At 44.0% G+C, this 13,210-nt stretch overlaps 1 protein-coding gene across 2 annotated transcripts in view; it reads right to left on the bottom strand.

Moving 5' to 3' along the window:
* Positions 1-380: 380 nt before the first annotated feature.
* The window catches only part of SMYD1 (SET and MYND domain containing 1), a 44,388-nt gene continuing 31,558 nt past the window's right edge, over positions 381-13,210 (bottom strand). For both annotated transcript variants that reach the window (XM_023194906.2, XM_023194907.3), the window contains 4 exons: positions 9,416-9,508; positions 6,415-6,578; positions 5,177-5,345; positions 381-3,369 (listed from right to left, as the gene is read on the bottom strand). In XM_023194906.2, coding sequence (XP_023050674.1) covers positions 3,211-3,369; positions 5,177-5,345; positions 6,415-6,578; positions 9,416-9,508 — 585 coding nt within the window. In that variant the 3' untranslated portion in view covers positions 381-3,210. The remainder of the gene's footprint in view (positions 3,370-5,176; positions 5,346-6,414; positions 6,579-9,415; positions 9,509-13,210) is intronic.

Genomic DNA, 13,210 nt, shown 5'->3' with positions numbered 1-13,210 from the left:
CAGGAAACTGAGGCATGGGTGAAATAACTAGTGCAAGGTCACACAGATAAGATTAGGAAAGCTGGGATAAAGACAAACTTGGATGGTTTTTCTTAGTGTCCATGTTTCTTAGAAACAACACTGAAGTATTTCTCTAAAATTGCACAATCTAATATGGTAGCCACTAGCCACATTGGCTAGCTAAGTATAAATTAGTTGAAATTAAATAACATTTAAAATTCTATTATTCAATCATACTCCAGTGCTCAATAGTCACAAGCTGCTAGTAGCTACTGTACTGTATTGGACAACATAGATATAATACATTTCCATCATCACAGAAAATTCCATTAGACAGTGCTGCTCTAAAAAGATTGTCAGAAAGAAAGAAGCCACACTTATTGCTTGGAAACACAAAGTGTTTAATAGGATTTGCTGACTGCTATAACATAAAAACTCAAAATACAGTTTCATGGTTCTTTTGCATTGAAGTAAGCAAATTCATTCATTTCTTCATTCATTCATTTATTCAACACACATTTACTGAGCACCTACCACGTTCCAGGCAAGGTTCTGGGGATAGGAAGATGAATAGAAGGACACAGCTCTTGCCTACCAGGAGCTCACAATCTGATGGAGGAGGTGACATTCTTGGGTGGTGTTCTAAGGAAGAACAGATCACGGGAGAGGAGACAGGAAAGAGAAAAAGTTTCACTTTGAACATGATGAGTTTGCTGGGCCTGTAGAACACCCAAGAGGATAAGTGCGGCTGGAACTCAAATGCAAGATCAGGGAATACAGATTTGAGAATCATCAGCCTTAAGGTGATCATTAAATGAGGGGCCTGCCTGAGTTTATGCAGGGAGTGTGTGCAGAATGAGATGAGAATGAATCAAGAACAAAACCAACTCCAGGAAACGTCAATATATCAGGGGCAGGGAAAGAAAAAGAACCAGTGAAGGAACCTGAGAAACCAGATCAGAAGATCATCACAAGGAAGTGGGTCACCAAAATCAAGGGCTGGGAGTGATGATTGACACAGAAAGGCCAAATCACATAGGAACTTAAAAAGTGCCCATTAGATTTGATCTTGGTAAGAGCACTTTTAGTGGAGGAGTGGGAGTGGAAGTCAATCTGCAATGGATTCAAGAAGAAATGCAAAGTGAAGAAAGGCAGATAATAACTATACAACTAAAGGAACTCAGTCATGAAGATTACGATCCAAGAGTTCTCAGCATTTTTATTGATTGCACTTGAGAAGGCCAGTGGGGTGAGAAATGTCAAGGATCTAGGATGGAGAAGCAATAATAGATGGAGCAAAGTCTGGGGGTCAAAGGAGGGGAAAGGATCCAGAGGACATTCCGAGCGGGAGAAGGACTCACATTCCAATGGTCTGAGAGGGAAGCAGGAGCACAGACACAGAGCACAGTTTATTAAAGACAACAAATATTAGAAAGATAGGATGGAAAAAGACTATGAATATGGGGAAATGACCAGTGGCTTAGCAGATGACAATGAGAAAGAAGGGGAAAAGGTTTGGGGGAGACATTTTATATGAAGGTAAAGAGTGATAATTTGAACATGCCAGTTAGATCCCTGGGAGAATGATAGTGCCATCCCTAAGCCTGTGGTGTGGGGGCTTGAAAGACTATCAGTAGAAAGGAAAATCTTCAAAGAAGACCTAAGTGTCAGATACAAGTATTTTGCAAAAATGTGGCCCATTTGCAGAGTTTTCAGCCACTAGGCAGTGTTCAGAGGGGCACAGTGGGTCATGATGTGGTGAGGATGGAGAAGCTAACATTTAGGCATAGATAACAAACATGGGACCTGGTGGGATCAATGGACTTCAAGATGTAGGGTAAAGCTTGGAGGTCAGTGGTAGCCCTGGATTGTGTAGAAGTCTTGGTGATACCCCCAACTGAAGGGATCTGTTCCAGGATCTCCCAAAACATTGGTGAGAAATTTGGGGTCTCAGAAGGTAACAGGATAACAAGCTAATCTTGGGATTGGTTGATTTTCAAGACCCTCATTTCTTAGAAGGAAATCACAACAGCCTTCCTGGAGATCAGGATAAATTGACCACACCTCTGAAGAGACTCTAACTCAAGTGTACAAGAATCCAGATGCAAATGTTCTTTCTGGTGAGAAGAGCAGAAGTCCCAAGGGCATGACAGAAAAAGAGACTCAGCAAGGGAAGTAATAATTGTTCAGTATCGAGAACGGAGCTTCATGGGGTCCCATGATAGAGTCTAAGCTGGTAAAGACCACCCAGCACATGTAACCAAATAAAGCCCCCAAGAACCAATTCTGCAGGGCCCATGATCAACAGGTATGTGTGTTTCTAAGATTCTCTCTCAGCTTCACTTTGATTTTTTAAATCCTACTAGGTAAATAGCCAGAAAAATATCAGACATTACCTAAAATCACAGGGAACCACAAGGTAAGGGTGATGGAGGGAGTTATTCCCTCTCTGTGTGTTCTAGAAATATTTCTAGAATTCTAGTTGGAACCCAGACTTTTTTCCCCCAGACTTTAAATTAAGACCTCAGGTGGTTTGGGCAAGGCCCCCAGCCAGCTCTTTCCACATATGCACCATTCTGAAGTGGTTTCAGGTCTCTGAGTAGAGCCTAAGTGGCCCGAACACAGGCCCTTCTTCATAACTCCACACCAACCACACAGCATCACATCTCCTGCTCAGCCAATCATGTCTATTGCAGACCACAGGGGAGACCACCAGCCCCAGAGACACCTGCACAGATGGGTAAGCAGCCACCTGAGACTCCAGGCACCTGCAACCCTCAACTCAGATGTCATACTTTCTGTGATACCCCCACTGCACACACACACATCACACACCAGACACATTCCCTCCTCTGCACCCTCCTCCGTATAGTTTACAATTGCATTTATTATTACAGTGTGCTTTAAATGTTTCTCTACATTTTGCTTCCCCACCCAATGACATTTGGAGCTCCTTTATTGGGTTCTAGGGCCTATCATGCAATAATATTTGTAGAAGGAGTTGGTCTGGGCTGGGATAGAGTTAACTTGAATTGAATAGACTTGAATTGAGCCAAAATGGCACTGGGAAACACAGGGCAGTAAATTCTCACAGCAATAAAGTTAAGCATTACCTCAACTTCCTCATCAGGGGTGTCCCCAGAGACCCACCACCTCCAAAGTCTCTCCCTAGCTCCCCAGCCACATTGCCCCTCCTCCACTGAGCAGTCCTCATTGCTTCTTGTGGAACAGAGCTGGGGCTGGCTCATTGCTGGGCTCAGCCATGACCTGCATAGGCTGATTGTTCAGGGCAGCCTCACGCATCTTGTAGTACATGAATTCATTCTGACGGAACATGCGTAGCTCCATCTCCGTCTGCACTCGCATGGCCTGTGGGACACAGATATACCGTAAACAGTGATGGCAAGCCCCTAGGACATGTTGGTCTCTGATATACCTTGGGGTAAATTACTTCCAGCCACGGAGATTCAACTCTACCCCCTCAGAACACACACACACATACACACACATACACACTCATTCATCGAGGGCCTAACATCCTGGCAGTGTGTCCACTTTGTCAGAGAGAGGGAGTCAGAACACTGGGAGAGTAGCTGAAGGAACCGTTCTCAGAAAAACGTGTTTGTTCTCAGGAACTGCCCAGTAGGGACCTGGATTTGAACCTGGCCCCTGCAGATACTAGTGTGGGACCTCACGCAAGTGAAGTAATTGCTTCAGCCATCAGTTTTCTCCCCCTTTTTGTACCTTACCGTGGGTTGGGAATATTACAGCGTGTAACACACAGAAGAGCCCTCATCCTCCCACAAGTCCATTCAAGAAATATTTCTCAAGGGCCAGGCATTCAGAGGCTCACAGCCGTGAGTAGAATCAACAAAGGCTCTGCCTTTGACAGGCTCGGTACCCTAGATATAAAGCTAGTTTCCCTGCTTTTCTGCCCCTCACTTGGTCCTCCTGCCAAATTTGAGGGGCTACTATGTTATTTCCATTTTATAAATGAGGAAACCTGGGATCTGAATAGTAAAAGGACATCCATACCTGAGACCACGCCAGTCCTAAATGTCATAGTCATCCTACATTTTATAACACCAAAGTCTGTCCACTTTCCCTAGACTGTACTGTCTGAGGACAGCCCTGTCACTCTCAAATAAACCAGCCCTTCAAAGCAACAAGGACACCAGCAGCACCATTTGCCAGGCACTAAGTGTATTTCACATAGTAACTCATGAACACTCATCACAACCCTATCCTTTCCCCGTTTTACTGATGAGGAGACTGACAGCTATACATTCAATATTTGCAAAATCACACAACCAGAAAGCAGTGAAGCTGGAACTCAGCCTGGAGGTGTGATTCCAGAGCCTGTGATCCCTAACTATACTCCATGTTACACAGGATACTTTCTAATATAAATGGCTGCGCATGCGTGCGCGCACACCCACCCACATACACACACACACACACCCCGTTGTTTGCATTTCCTCAGTCCAGGCTTGGGGTGTTAAGATTCAACAGTCTCAGGCTTCAAGTCTCAGCTTTGCCATTAACTCTCTGTGTGACTATGGACAGATTGCCCTTCTTCCCTGAGCCTCAATTTCCTCATGTGTGAAGCAAGGTGATATGGTTTGGATATTTGTCCCTTCCAAATCTCACACTGAAATGTGACCCCCAGTGTTGGAGGTGGGGCCTGGCGGACACGCTCTAATCATGGGAGCAGATCTCTCATGAATTGCTTAGTGCCATCCACTTGATAGGAGTGAGTTCTCGCTCTGAGTTCACACCAGATCTGCTTGTTTAAAAAAGCCTGGCACCTCTGTCTCTCTCTCTTGCTCCCTCTCTTGTCATGTGACACACTGACTCTCTTTCCCTCCTGGCATGATCAGAAGCTTCCTGAGGCCCTCACCAGAAGCAGATGCCAGCACCACACTTCCTATTCAGTCTGCAGAACCATGAGCCAACATAAGCCTCTTTTCTTTATAAATTACCCAATCTCAGGTATTCATTTATGGTAACGCGAATGGTCTAACACACAAGGGTAGTGGGCTAAAGCATTTCTAGTTCCCTTTGGTCTAGTTGGGAGTATGCGGACTTTTCTAAAGCAGAGTCCACCTGAACTCACACTCTCATCCTCAGGAACCTCAGGCCAGGAAGGGAACACCAGCCCCAAGATGCTACTTGCCTCTAAGTCCTTGGTGATGGGGTGGGAGGGTCCGTGTGTCACCAGGAGAATGGCATAGGCTTTGCAGATCATCCCATGCCCCACCTCAATGTTACCAGCATGCCAGTTGGTCAGTCCTGCCCGCATCACGGCCATGCCAAGTTGGGCATTGTTGGGGTGATAGAGCTTCCTGTGGGAGCACAGCAAATAATCATACATTACACCAGTCATCCTTATATCTGCACTTAATTTAAAAATGTATAAAGTGCCCTCATTGATTAAGCCCATCTGCTCTTCCCCTCAGCACTGTGAGTCTTCTGTAGCCGCCAAGGGGAAACTGAGGCACAGAGACACGGAACGAGTTGCCAAACATTCTACACAGTGAGGCTGTGATAGCTGAAACTCTGGCCTGGGCTGCTCAGCCAACCCCTTGTGAGAAAAAGGGGCCAGGATCGTACTCTCTGAGAGCACAGGAAGCTCACAGCTCTCAGGAGCACCTCAGACCTCTGCCTGGAAAGTGGTAGGAAGGTCAAGGGAGAAAAAATAATGTAAATGTCCTTTTTGAGATAGCATTCTATTTTCACCTGGTTGGCACCATTTTGCAGGGCTTCCTTAGCATGTTGTATAGTTTCTTGTTCTACATTTTGTTCTATATTTCTTGCTCTACATCTAGAACATTTCTACAAAATGTTCTACGTTTTGTTTATGACTAACATCCTCTCAAAGAAATGAACTTGTGTCAACTTATTTGGCCAGAAATACAAATTCGCATGACAACATAGACACAGAAAGCAAGAGAGGGTATTGGCAGATGGAAGGCAAGGGAATTGAATTTTACAATTTTTAAGCAAAGATGATTGATGGCTCTTTTAAAAATAAATAAATAAATAAAAGTTCCCAGAATTGCCTGTGTTGATTACGGGGTGGAGGGCGGGGTCCAATCACTTAAAATCAAGCTGGGGTTAGCCTGAAGGAAATCAAAGGCAGAAGACGCCACCCAAGTGATAGATGTGCTGAAGAATTTGGGAAAGACCAGGGATGATAAATAGGTTTCATCTCAAGCACAAACTCTGATTGTTTGGTCATTACCACTGGAGCACCATGATAAAAAGGCTCAGTCAAAAAGAGAGCCGTGATGGATTAGTGATGCCTTCTGTGGGTATAGGAGGGAGAGGCAGCAGTAAATATGCCATCTATTTACCATCCCTGGAATAGACACACTTCCAGGAGACTATCTGAGACCCAGGATCGTCACCTACATATAGCCGTCCACCATCCTCCTGGCATAGTCCGAGGCCTCCTCAAAAGCCTGGAGGTAGGAAAGGACCTCCGAAACAATGCTCAGTATCCGCAGCATGTAGATGTTGGTGTCAGTAAACACTGGCTCCTGCTTTTGCAGGCACTCCCGGCATAATTTCACAACCTGGAGTGAGACAGAGGCCCTGCCCATTACCATTGCACCAGAGTACACGCTTAATTCACATACGCGACCATCATGATGGCATCAGACACTCATTCTTTTTAAGATTGGGGCAATTGCTGACAGAGGTGGGAAAGCACAGTTTTGGGGTATGAATTGCAAAGTGGTCCCATTGGCTAAGGGGTAAGGATGGTAATGGTGTGAAACATGGCAGATGCAGCACAGTGCGGAGTTTCCAAAATCAGTAGGTAGCAGGAAGCTATGAAAGCTATACATACACACACACATATAAATGTACAATCAGATCTGTATATGCACAAGTTCCATATATATATATATACATATATATATATATATATATATATATATAGAGAGAGAGAGAGAGAGAGAGAGAGACAAGAGTCTCACTCCATTGCCCAGGCTGAAGTGCAGTGGCTTGATCTTGGCTCACTGCGACCTCCACATCCCAGGTTCAAGCATGCCTCAGCCTCCTGAGTAGCTGGGGTTACAGGTGCCCACCACCATGCCTGACTAATTTTTGTGTTCTTAGTAGAGACAGGGTTTCACTATGTTGCCCAGGCTGGTCTCAAACTCCTGAGCTCAGGCAATCTGCCCACCTCGGCCTCCCAAAGTGCTAGGATTACAGGCATGAGCCACCATACCTGGCCAAAAATATGTTAAAAGAAAGAAAGAACAATACAACAACAAAAAACAATACAAACAAATTAATACAGTATAACAGCTACTTACATAGAATTTACATTGTATTAGGTGTTATAAGTAATTTAGAGATGCTTTAAAGTATATGGAAGGATGTGCATAGGTTGTATGCAAAAATACACTATTTTATACAAGGGACTTGAGCATCTGCAGATTTTAGTATCTGTGGCAGTCCTAGAACAAATTCTCTACAGATACTGAGATATATATATGCACGCATACATGCATACATACATATATACATATACAAATAAATTTATATATATTATAACAACACATTGAGATGAGTACTACTAATAATCCCATTTTACCAGATGAGAAAACTGAAGCACAGGGAGGGTAAGTACTTTGCCAAAGTCACACAGATGGTGAGCAATGGATCAAGCACTGAAACCAAGCAGTTGAGCTCCAGCTTCACCACCATTCCTGTGATTCTCCACTCACTGGGCTTTGGAACCATTTGAAAGCTGTTTTAAAACACTGATGTTCAAGTCCTACCCCAGACCAACTGAAACCAAATATCTGGGAGAGAAATCCTGGATGTGTAGTTTTTATGTATAAGCCCCTGGGTGGTCCTTAGGCTCAGTGGGTTTGAATAATTATGTCCTACTGAAGCGTACAAGATGCATGAGCTCCCGGGAAACTGCAAAACATCCCCAGAAGGATTCAGCCTTGGCTCTGGTGAGGAAAAAGATGGGCCTGACCGCAATCATCCTGGAACCAGGCTTTTCTGACTGATTCTTGTGTAGACATAGGCTTAGGCCCTACCCTACAAAGTCCAGTGGTCTCTAGATTTTAGGTGTTCATTGTTCTCCTCTCCTTCCTTTGAAGCTCTCATGGGAGAAATGCCGTACAATTCCTTCCATTTAAAATCAGTGAGAACTAATTTTGTTCTGAGACTTTCCCAGAGTTCACGAGGCAACCTGAGGTGGCGGGGGCGTAGCAGGGAGTGGAAAAATGATGGCTGGCAATCAATTCATCCTGAAAACAATCCTCTTAAACCCATGGGGGCAGTGTCCAGAGCTACACCTAGCCCTGCCAAGTCTGAATGGGGAAGGAGAAGAAATGTAGAAGAGAGAAGCCAGCGCAATGCAGCCAGTTGGGCCCTCCTGCTCACTCCAGCTCCCACCTCGTGCCTCTGACATAGATTTTCCATGTTGTACAGTAACACCTTGTTTGTGTGACTGTCTCCGCACCTGACAGAACTCCTTCCAGGCAAGGAGAGTGTCTTATGTTGGCCACCCCAGTAAGGGCTTAGAAATGTGCAATAAGTGAGTTAGTAAAGAAGGAGGAAGAGGAGAAGGGAAATACAAATAGAAATGAATAGAAATTAATCTCCCACATTGACATGCCCTAGTGGCATTAACATTCAAGTTGCTTAGCAAGCTTGGGGAAGAAAAATGCTAATTCATGGTCCCTGTTTTCTGCTACAGATTGAATGAGTCACATCTCAGAGTGTGCGAATGGAAATCAGTATTTCCAACAAGCTGCCCAGGTTAATTCAATGCAAATACCCCGCAGGCCAGTGTCTGGCAGTGGGTCTCACCTTTGGTTACACATTGAAATCACCTGAGAGCTTTAAAAATCTTGATATCAGGGTTCCATGCCCAGAGATTCTGGTGAAATTGTCCTGAGTGGGGGCTTGAGCAACAAAATTTTTCAAAGGTAATTCTAGTGTAGAGCCAGCTGAGAATCCCTGGTGCTTCAAGAGCCAAGGATGAATGCTCAGTTGGCGGAGACAGAAAACTGTAGCTGGCACATGCATTCAATTATGGGAAAGCATGCAACTCACTCCCAGTATGTCCACTGCCATCTGCATTCCCCCATTCTCTGATGCCAGGCTTAGATATCACAGATCCCCCAGGGACAAGTGTCTGTCTGCATTTGCTCCCCTCAGACCCAGTCTCAGTGGGTTAATAATCAGTCACTGAGAATACACCCCTAAGAGATGCTAAAGGTTTAGGGGCAAGAAGAGTCATGGTCTCAAACAAGGGACATTTAGAAAAACAACCTGCTTGGTAGCCCCCTGCCTGCCCATTCCCACCCCATTTCCCTCCCTCACTAGAGAACGTTTCCGCCCTCCTCTCTAATCCCATCCTCTATAACAAGTGAATTCTTACCTCATGATACAAACCCTCCGAACGAGCCTTGTCTATCTTTTCCAATGTGTCCTTGGAGAATTGTATTATCTCCTTCACCACTTCCTGAGAGGGCTGGGAAAGAGAGACACATTGAGATAGAGATGCCTTCGTGAGGCAACCCATTCCACCTTTGAGTAGTTGCCGTCTTCGACATTCAATGTCGAAGGTTAATGCCTTCCTCATTCTGAATGCCTTACTCCTGTAAATGCTACCCAAGATCCTGTAGCTATTCCAGTTCCCTCATCACATTTCTGACTTCTGTTTTCTATTAAGCCAAGTCTCAGACCCTTGCTGTCAGCCAATCATTCCAACCTGTGCAAATTCCTGGCCCTTTGAACCCCAGGGCAGAACCTGACATTGATCGCTATTGCGTTTTCTCTGGCATTTTGGATTCTATCACCCAAAATATTTGCTGCTGTCCCTCTTTGTTTCAAGTTAACCACATATTCCACAGGTACACCCTTGCATTTTTGTTTTCATCCAAGTCATTGATTTAAATACCAGCCAGCACAGGGCTAAAGACAGAGCCCAAGGACTTGACCCAAAAATCATACTCCAATTTGTCTTCGAGTTCATTAAGGAGGGTCCTTGTGATTATAATTATTCAAACTCTTCCAAATGTCTTAGCATCCAGCCTGTATTTCCTTGTCTTAGCCAAAAGGATATCAGGAGAACATCTGTCAGCTGTTCCTGTGAAATCTGGACTCATCAGGATTTTACATTTGCCTAAGCAGCCTAGTGACCTTACAAAAAAAAAAACACACACACACACACACACACAAGGTTTTGATATTTGAGGCAAGGAAGTGCCATAATTAAGAAGCCAGTTCCCACAGGGACATAATAATTTTGAAGAAAAAGAGCCAAATTTCTCAAAGTCCAAACAAGAAGTTTACATGCTATGCTTATTCCTATCAGAAGTCCTTTTCTGAAACATTTTTTTTCGCTTAAACAAATCTTTTATAATTTTTTTCCAAAATGAAAATAACTTTATTTATTCTGACTGTAAAATTGACATATGCAAGTTGTGAAAATTAAAACAATATTTAAAAGTATGTTAACAAATAAAAAAGTAGAAATCCCTAGAACTCACCTAATGACTACAGTTAGTATCAGGGGGAACATTTTCCTACGCATGTATACAGAAATGATATTTAAAATACTTAATGACTGATAGAGAAAAAGCACTGACTAATCAAAGCACAGTCAGTGACCATCATCAATGGATATGTCAGCCCAGCATGATGCCTCACACCTGTAATCCCAGCACTTTGGGAGGCCCAGGCGGGCAGATCACCTGAGATCAGGAGTTTGATACCAACCTGTACGATAGGGTGAAACCCCATCTCTACTAAAAATACAAAAATTAGCCAGGTATACTGGTGCATATCTGTAGTCCTAGCTACTAGGGAGGTTGAGGTACAAGAATCACTTTAACCCAGGAGGCAGAGGTTGCAGTGAGCCAAGATCACACCACTGCACTACAGCCTGAGTGACACAGCCAGACTCTGTCTCAAAAAAAAAATTAAATAAAATTATTAGATTAAATTAAATTAAACATTGGGTATGTCTAAATGACTTTACCAGTAAGCACTGGCTGAATTTCAGTCCTATGTGTGCACACACATGCATATGTGTGTGTGCGTGCCAATAGGATTGACTATGTTTTCTAACTGGAATTATACCATATATCTGTCTATAGCAATTTTTCACTCAGTATTTTGCAGACATTTTTCCATATCAATATAAAACTATATCATTTTAATAAATGTAAAGTTTTTCACTGTATGAAGCTAGGATAATTTATTTAAACAGTTCTCTGGTTGTCCAATTTTTTCACTATAAAAATTAGACTCAATAGCTTCCTTTCGATTTGCGGTTCACATTGTTTTGTGAAGTCACCCTCAGTAAACTACCAAAGAGTAACAAGAGAATGGGCATTTGTTGCAATGAAAACGTATCCCTCTCTGAGGACCATCTTCCCTCCTTCTTCCAGCTGTTCTGGACCAGTTCTGCCATGGATTTTCATCTTGCAGTATGAGAGTCCTCTGGCCAGGACAGCTTGCTTCAGGATCAGGTTCCCCTAAGGAAAGGGGTACTATATTTGTTCTTCTGCCCACCTCACCCACTTTGGCTTTTGTATAGCTCTTGGCTATCCCTATAATTTTGACTATCCTTATTTCCATATCCTTCTGTTTCTGGGCCTCCCTGGAGTTAGTTATTCTATGTGTCTACCTGTATTTTTTCCGTGGCCTGACTCTGATGATGGATGCACCCATCAGTGCTCTAGCTTCTGCTTGCAGGTCTCACTCCTAGCTTAACCTTTGCCTTGACCTTTGATTTGACTGAGATTTCTGGCTTTGGCTGAAATCTCCTGCTCCTACCAGCTGCTACCTTATGCCCCGGAATGCTGTTCAGCCCTCTGTTAACTGAAATCATGTCTTTGTCCCAAAGAAGTCATTTCAGTGTGTGACTGCTTTCCTAAGCCTATTGGAATTAAGCCCATCTCTTGCCTGGTTTTGCAGAGTTCTGTGACTGATGGACCAGAGGTGTGCCATTAATCTGTCAAACCCACATTTCTAGTTATAGTCATAGCTTATTACCCAAGTATGATTCACAAAATCATGTATAGTTTATGTCCCCTGATATCTAATCTACTGTAAATTCTATTATCTTTAAATCTCAAAATGTTTAGTGAATCTTCTGGAGTAATCAGTAGCTTGTAGGATAGATTAAGAGAATACCAAGTGGTTAAGTGTTCATCAAAGTCTTGCTCAGTTTGATGATGTAAGGAGGAGTGTCACTTGAAGCTCTGGAAGTGAGTCAATTTTGTTTAAAGAGGCAACTTACAAGATCCCCCAAAACAACCTGGCAGAAAGGCTGTTAATTAGTAAGTGCAACATGTGATAAATCTATTCTGAGAAAGGAAACGGGGTTGTTCCACTTGGCTCCACTCTTCACAGTAAAGGCAGGAACATTCTGATTTGCAGACAGGATTTAAGGAACCCCCGTGGTGAAAGGCTGCTGTCTCCAGGAGCATCAAATTCTACAGAAAACAAGGAGGAAGAGGGAGGGAGGACCCAGAGGCGGAGGAGAAGGAGCAGGGGTTGGGGGATCTGAGGGGCTGGGGGAAGAGCCAGAGGAGAAGGCAGGAGCCATAGGAAAGGGGGAGGAGTCAGAGGAAAGGGGAGGAGCCAGAGGAAAGGGGAGGAGCCAGAGGAAAAGGAGCCAAAGAGGAAGGAGAAGAGGTAAGAAGGATGTTGGTTCCCAAGCCTGGAGAAATTGGCACATTTCTATTTGATTTTTTTCATTTTATTTATTTATTTATTTATTTATTTATTTGAGAGGGAATCTTGCTCTGTCGCCCAGGCTGGAATGCAGTGGTGCCATCTCAGCTTACTGCAGCCTCTGCCTTCCGGGTTCCAGCGATTCTTCTGCCTCAGCCTCCCGAATAGCTGGGATTACAGGCATGGGCCACCATCCTCGGCTAATTTTTGTATTTTTAGTAGAGATGGGGTTTCACCATATTGTCCAGGCTGGTATCAAACTCCTGACCTTGTGATCTGCCTGCCTCGGCCTCCCAAAATTCTAGGATTGCAAGCGTGAGCCACCGTGCCCGGCCTGGCACATTCCTATTTGAAAACCATGAGTAAAGGCTGGAGAGAGAAAGGGGAAAAACCCGCCAGGCACTGTGGCTCATGCCTGTAATCCCGGCACTTCAAGAGGCTGTGACGGGCGGATCACTTGAGGCCAGGAATTTGAGACCAGCCTGGG

Source organism: Piliocolobus tephrosceles, chromosome 15 (genome assembly GCF_002776525.5).
Source record: "Piliocolobus tephrosceles isolate RC106 chromosome 15, ASM277652v3, whole genome shotgun sequence".
NCBI classification, from domain to species: Eukaryota; Metazoa; Chordata; class Mammalia; order Primates; family Cercopithecidae; genus Piliocolobus; species Piliocolobus tephrosceles.
The sequence above is the reverse complement of the archived record's forward strand: the minus strand, read 5'-3'. Positions and strand labels throughout refer to the sequence as shown.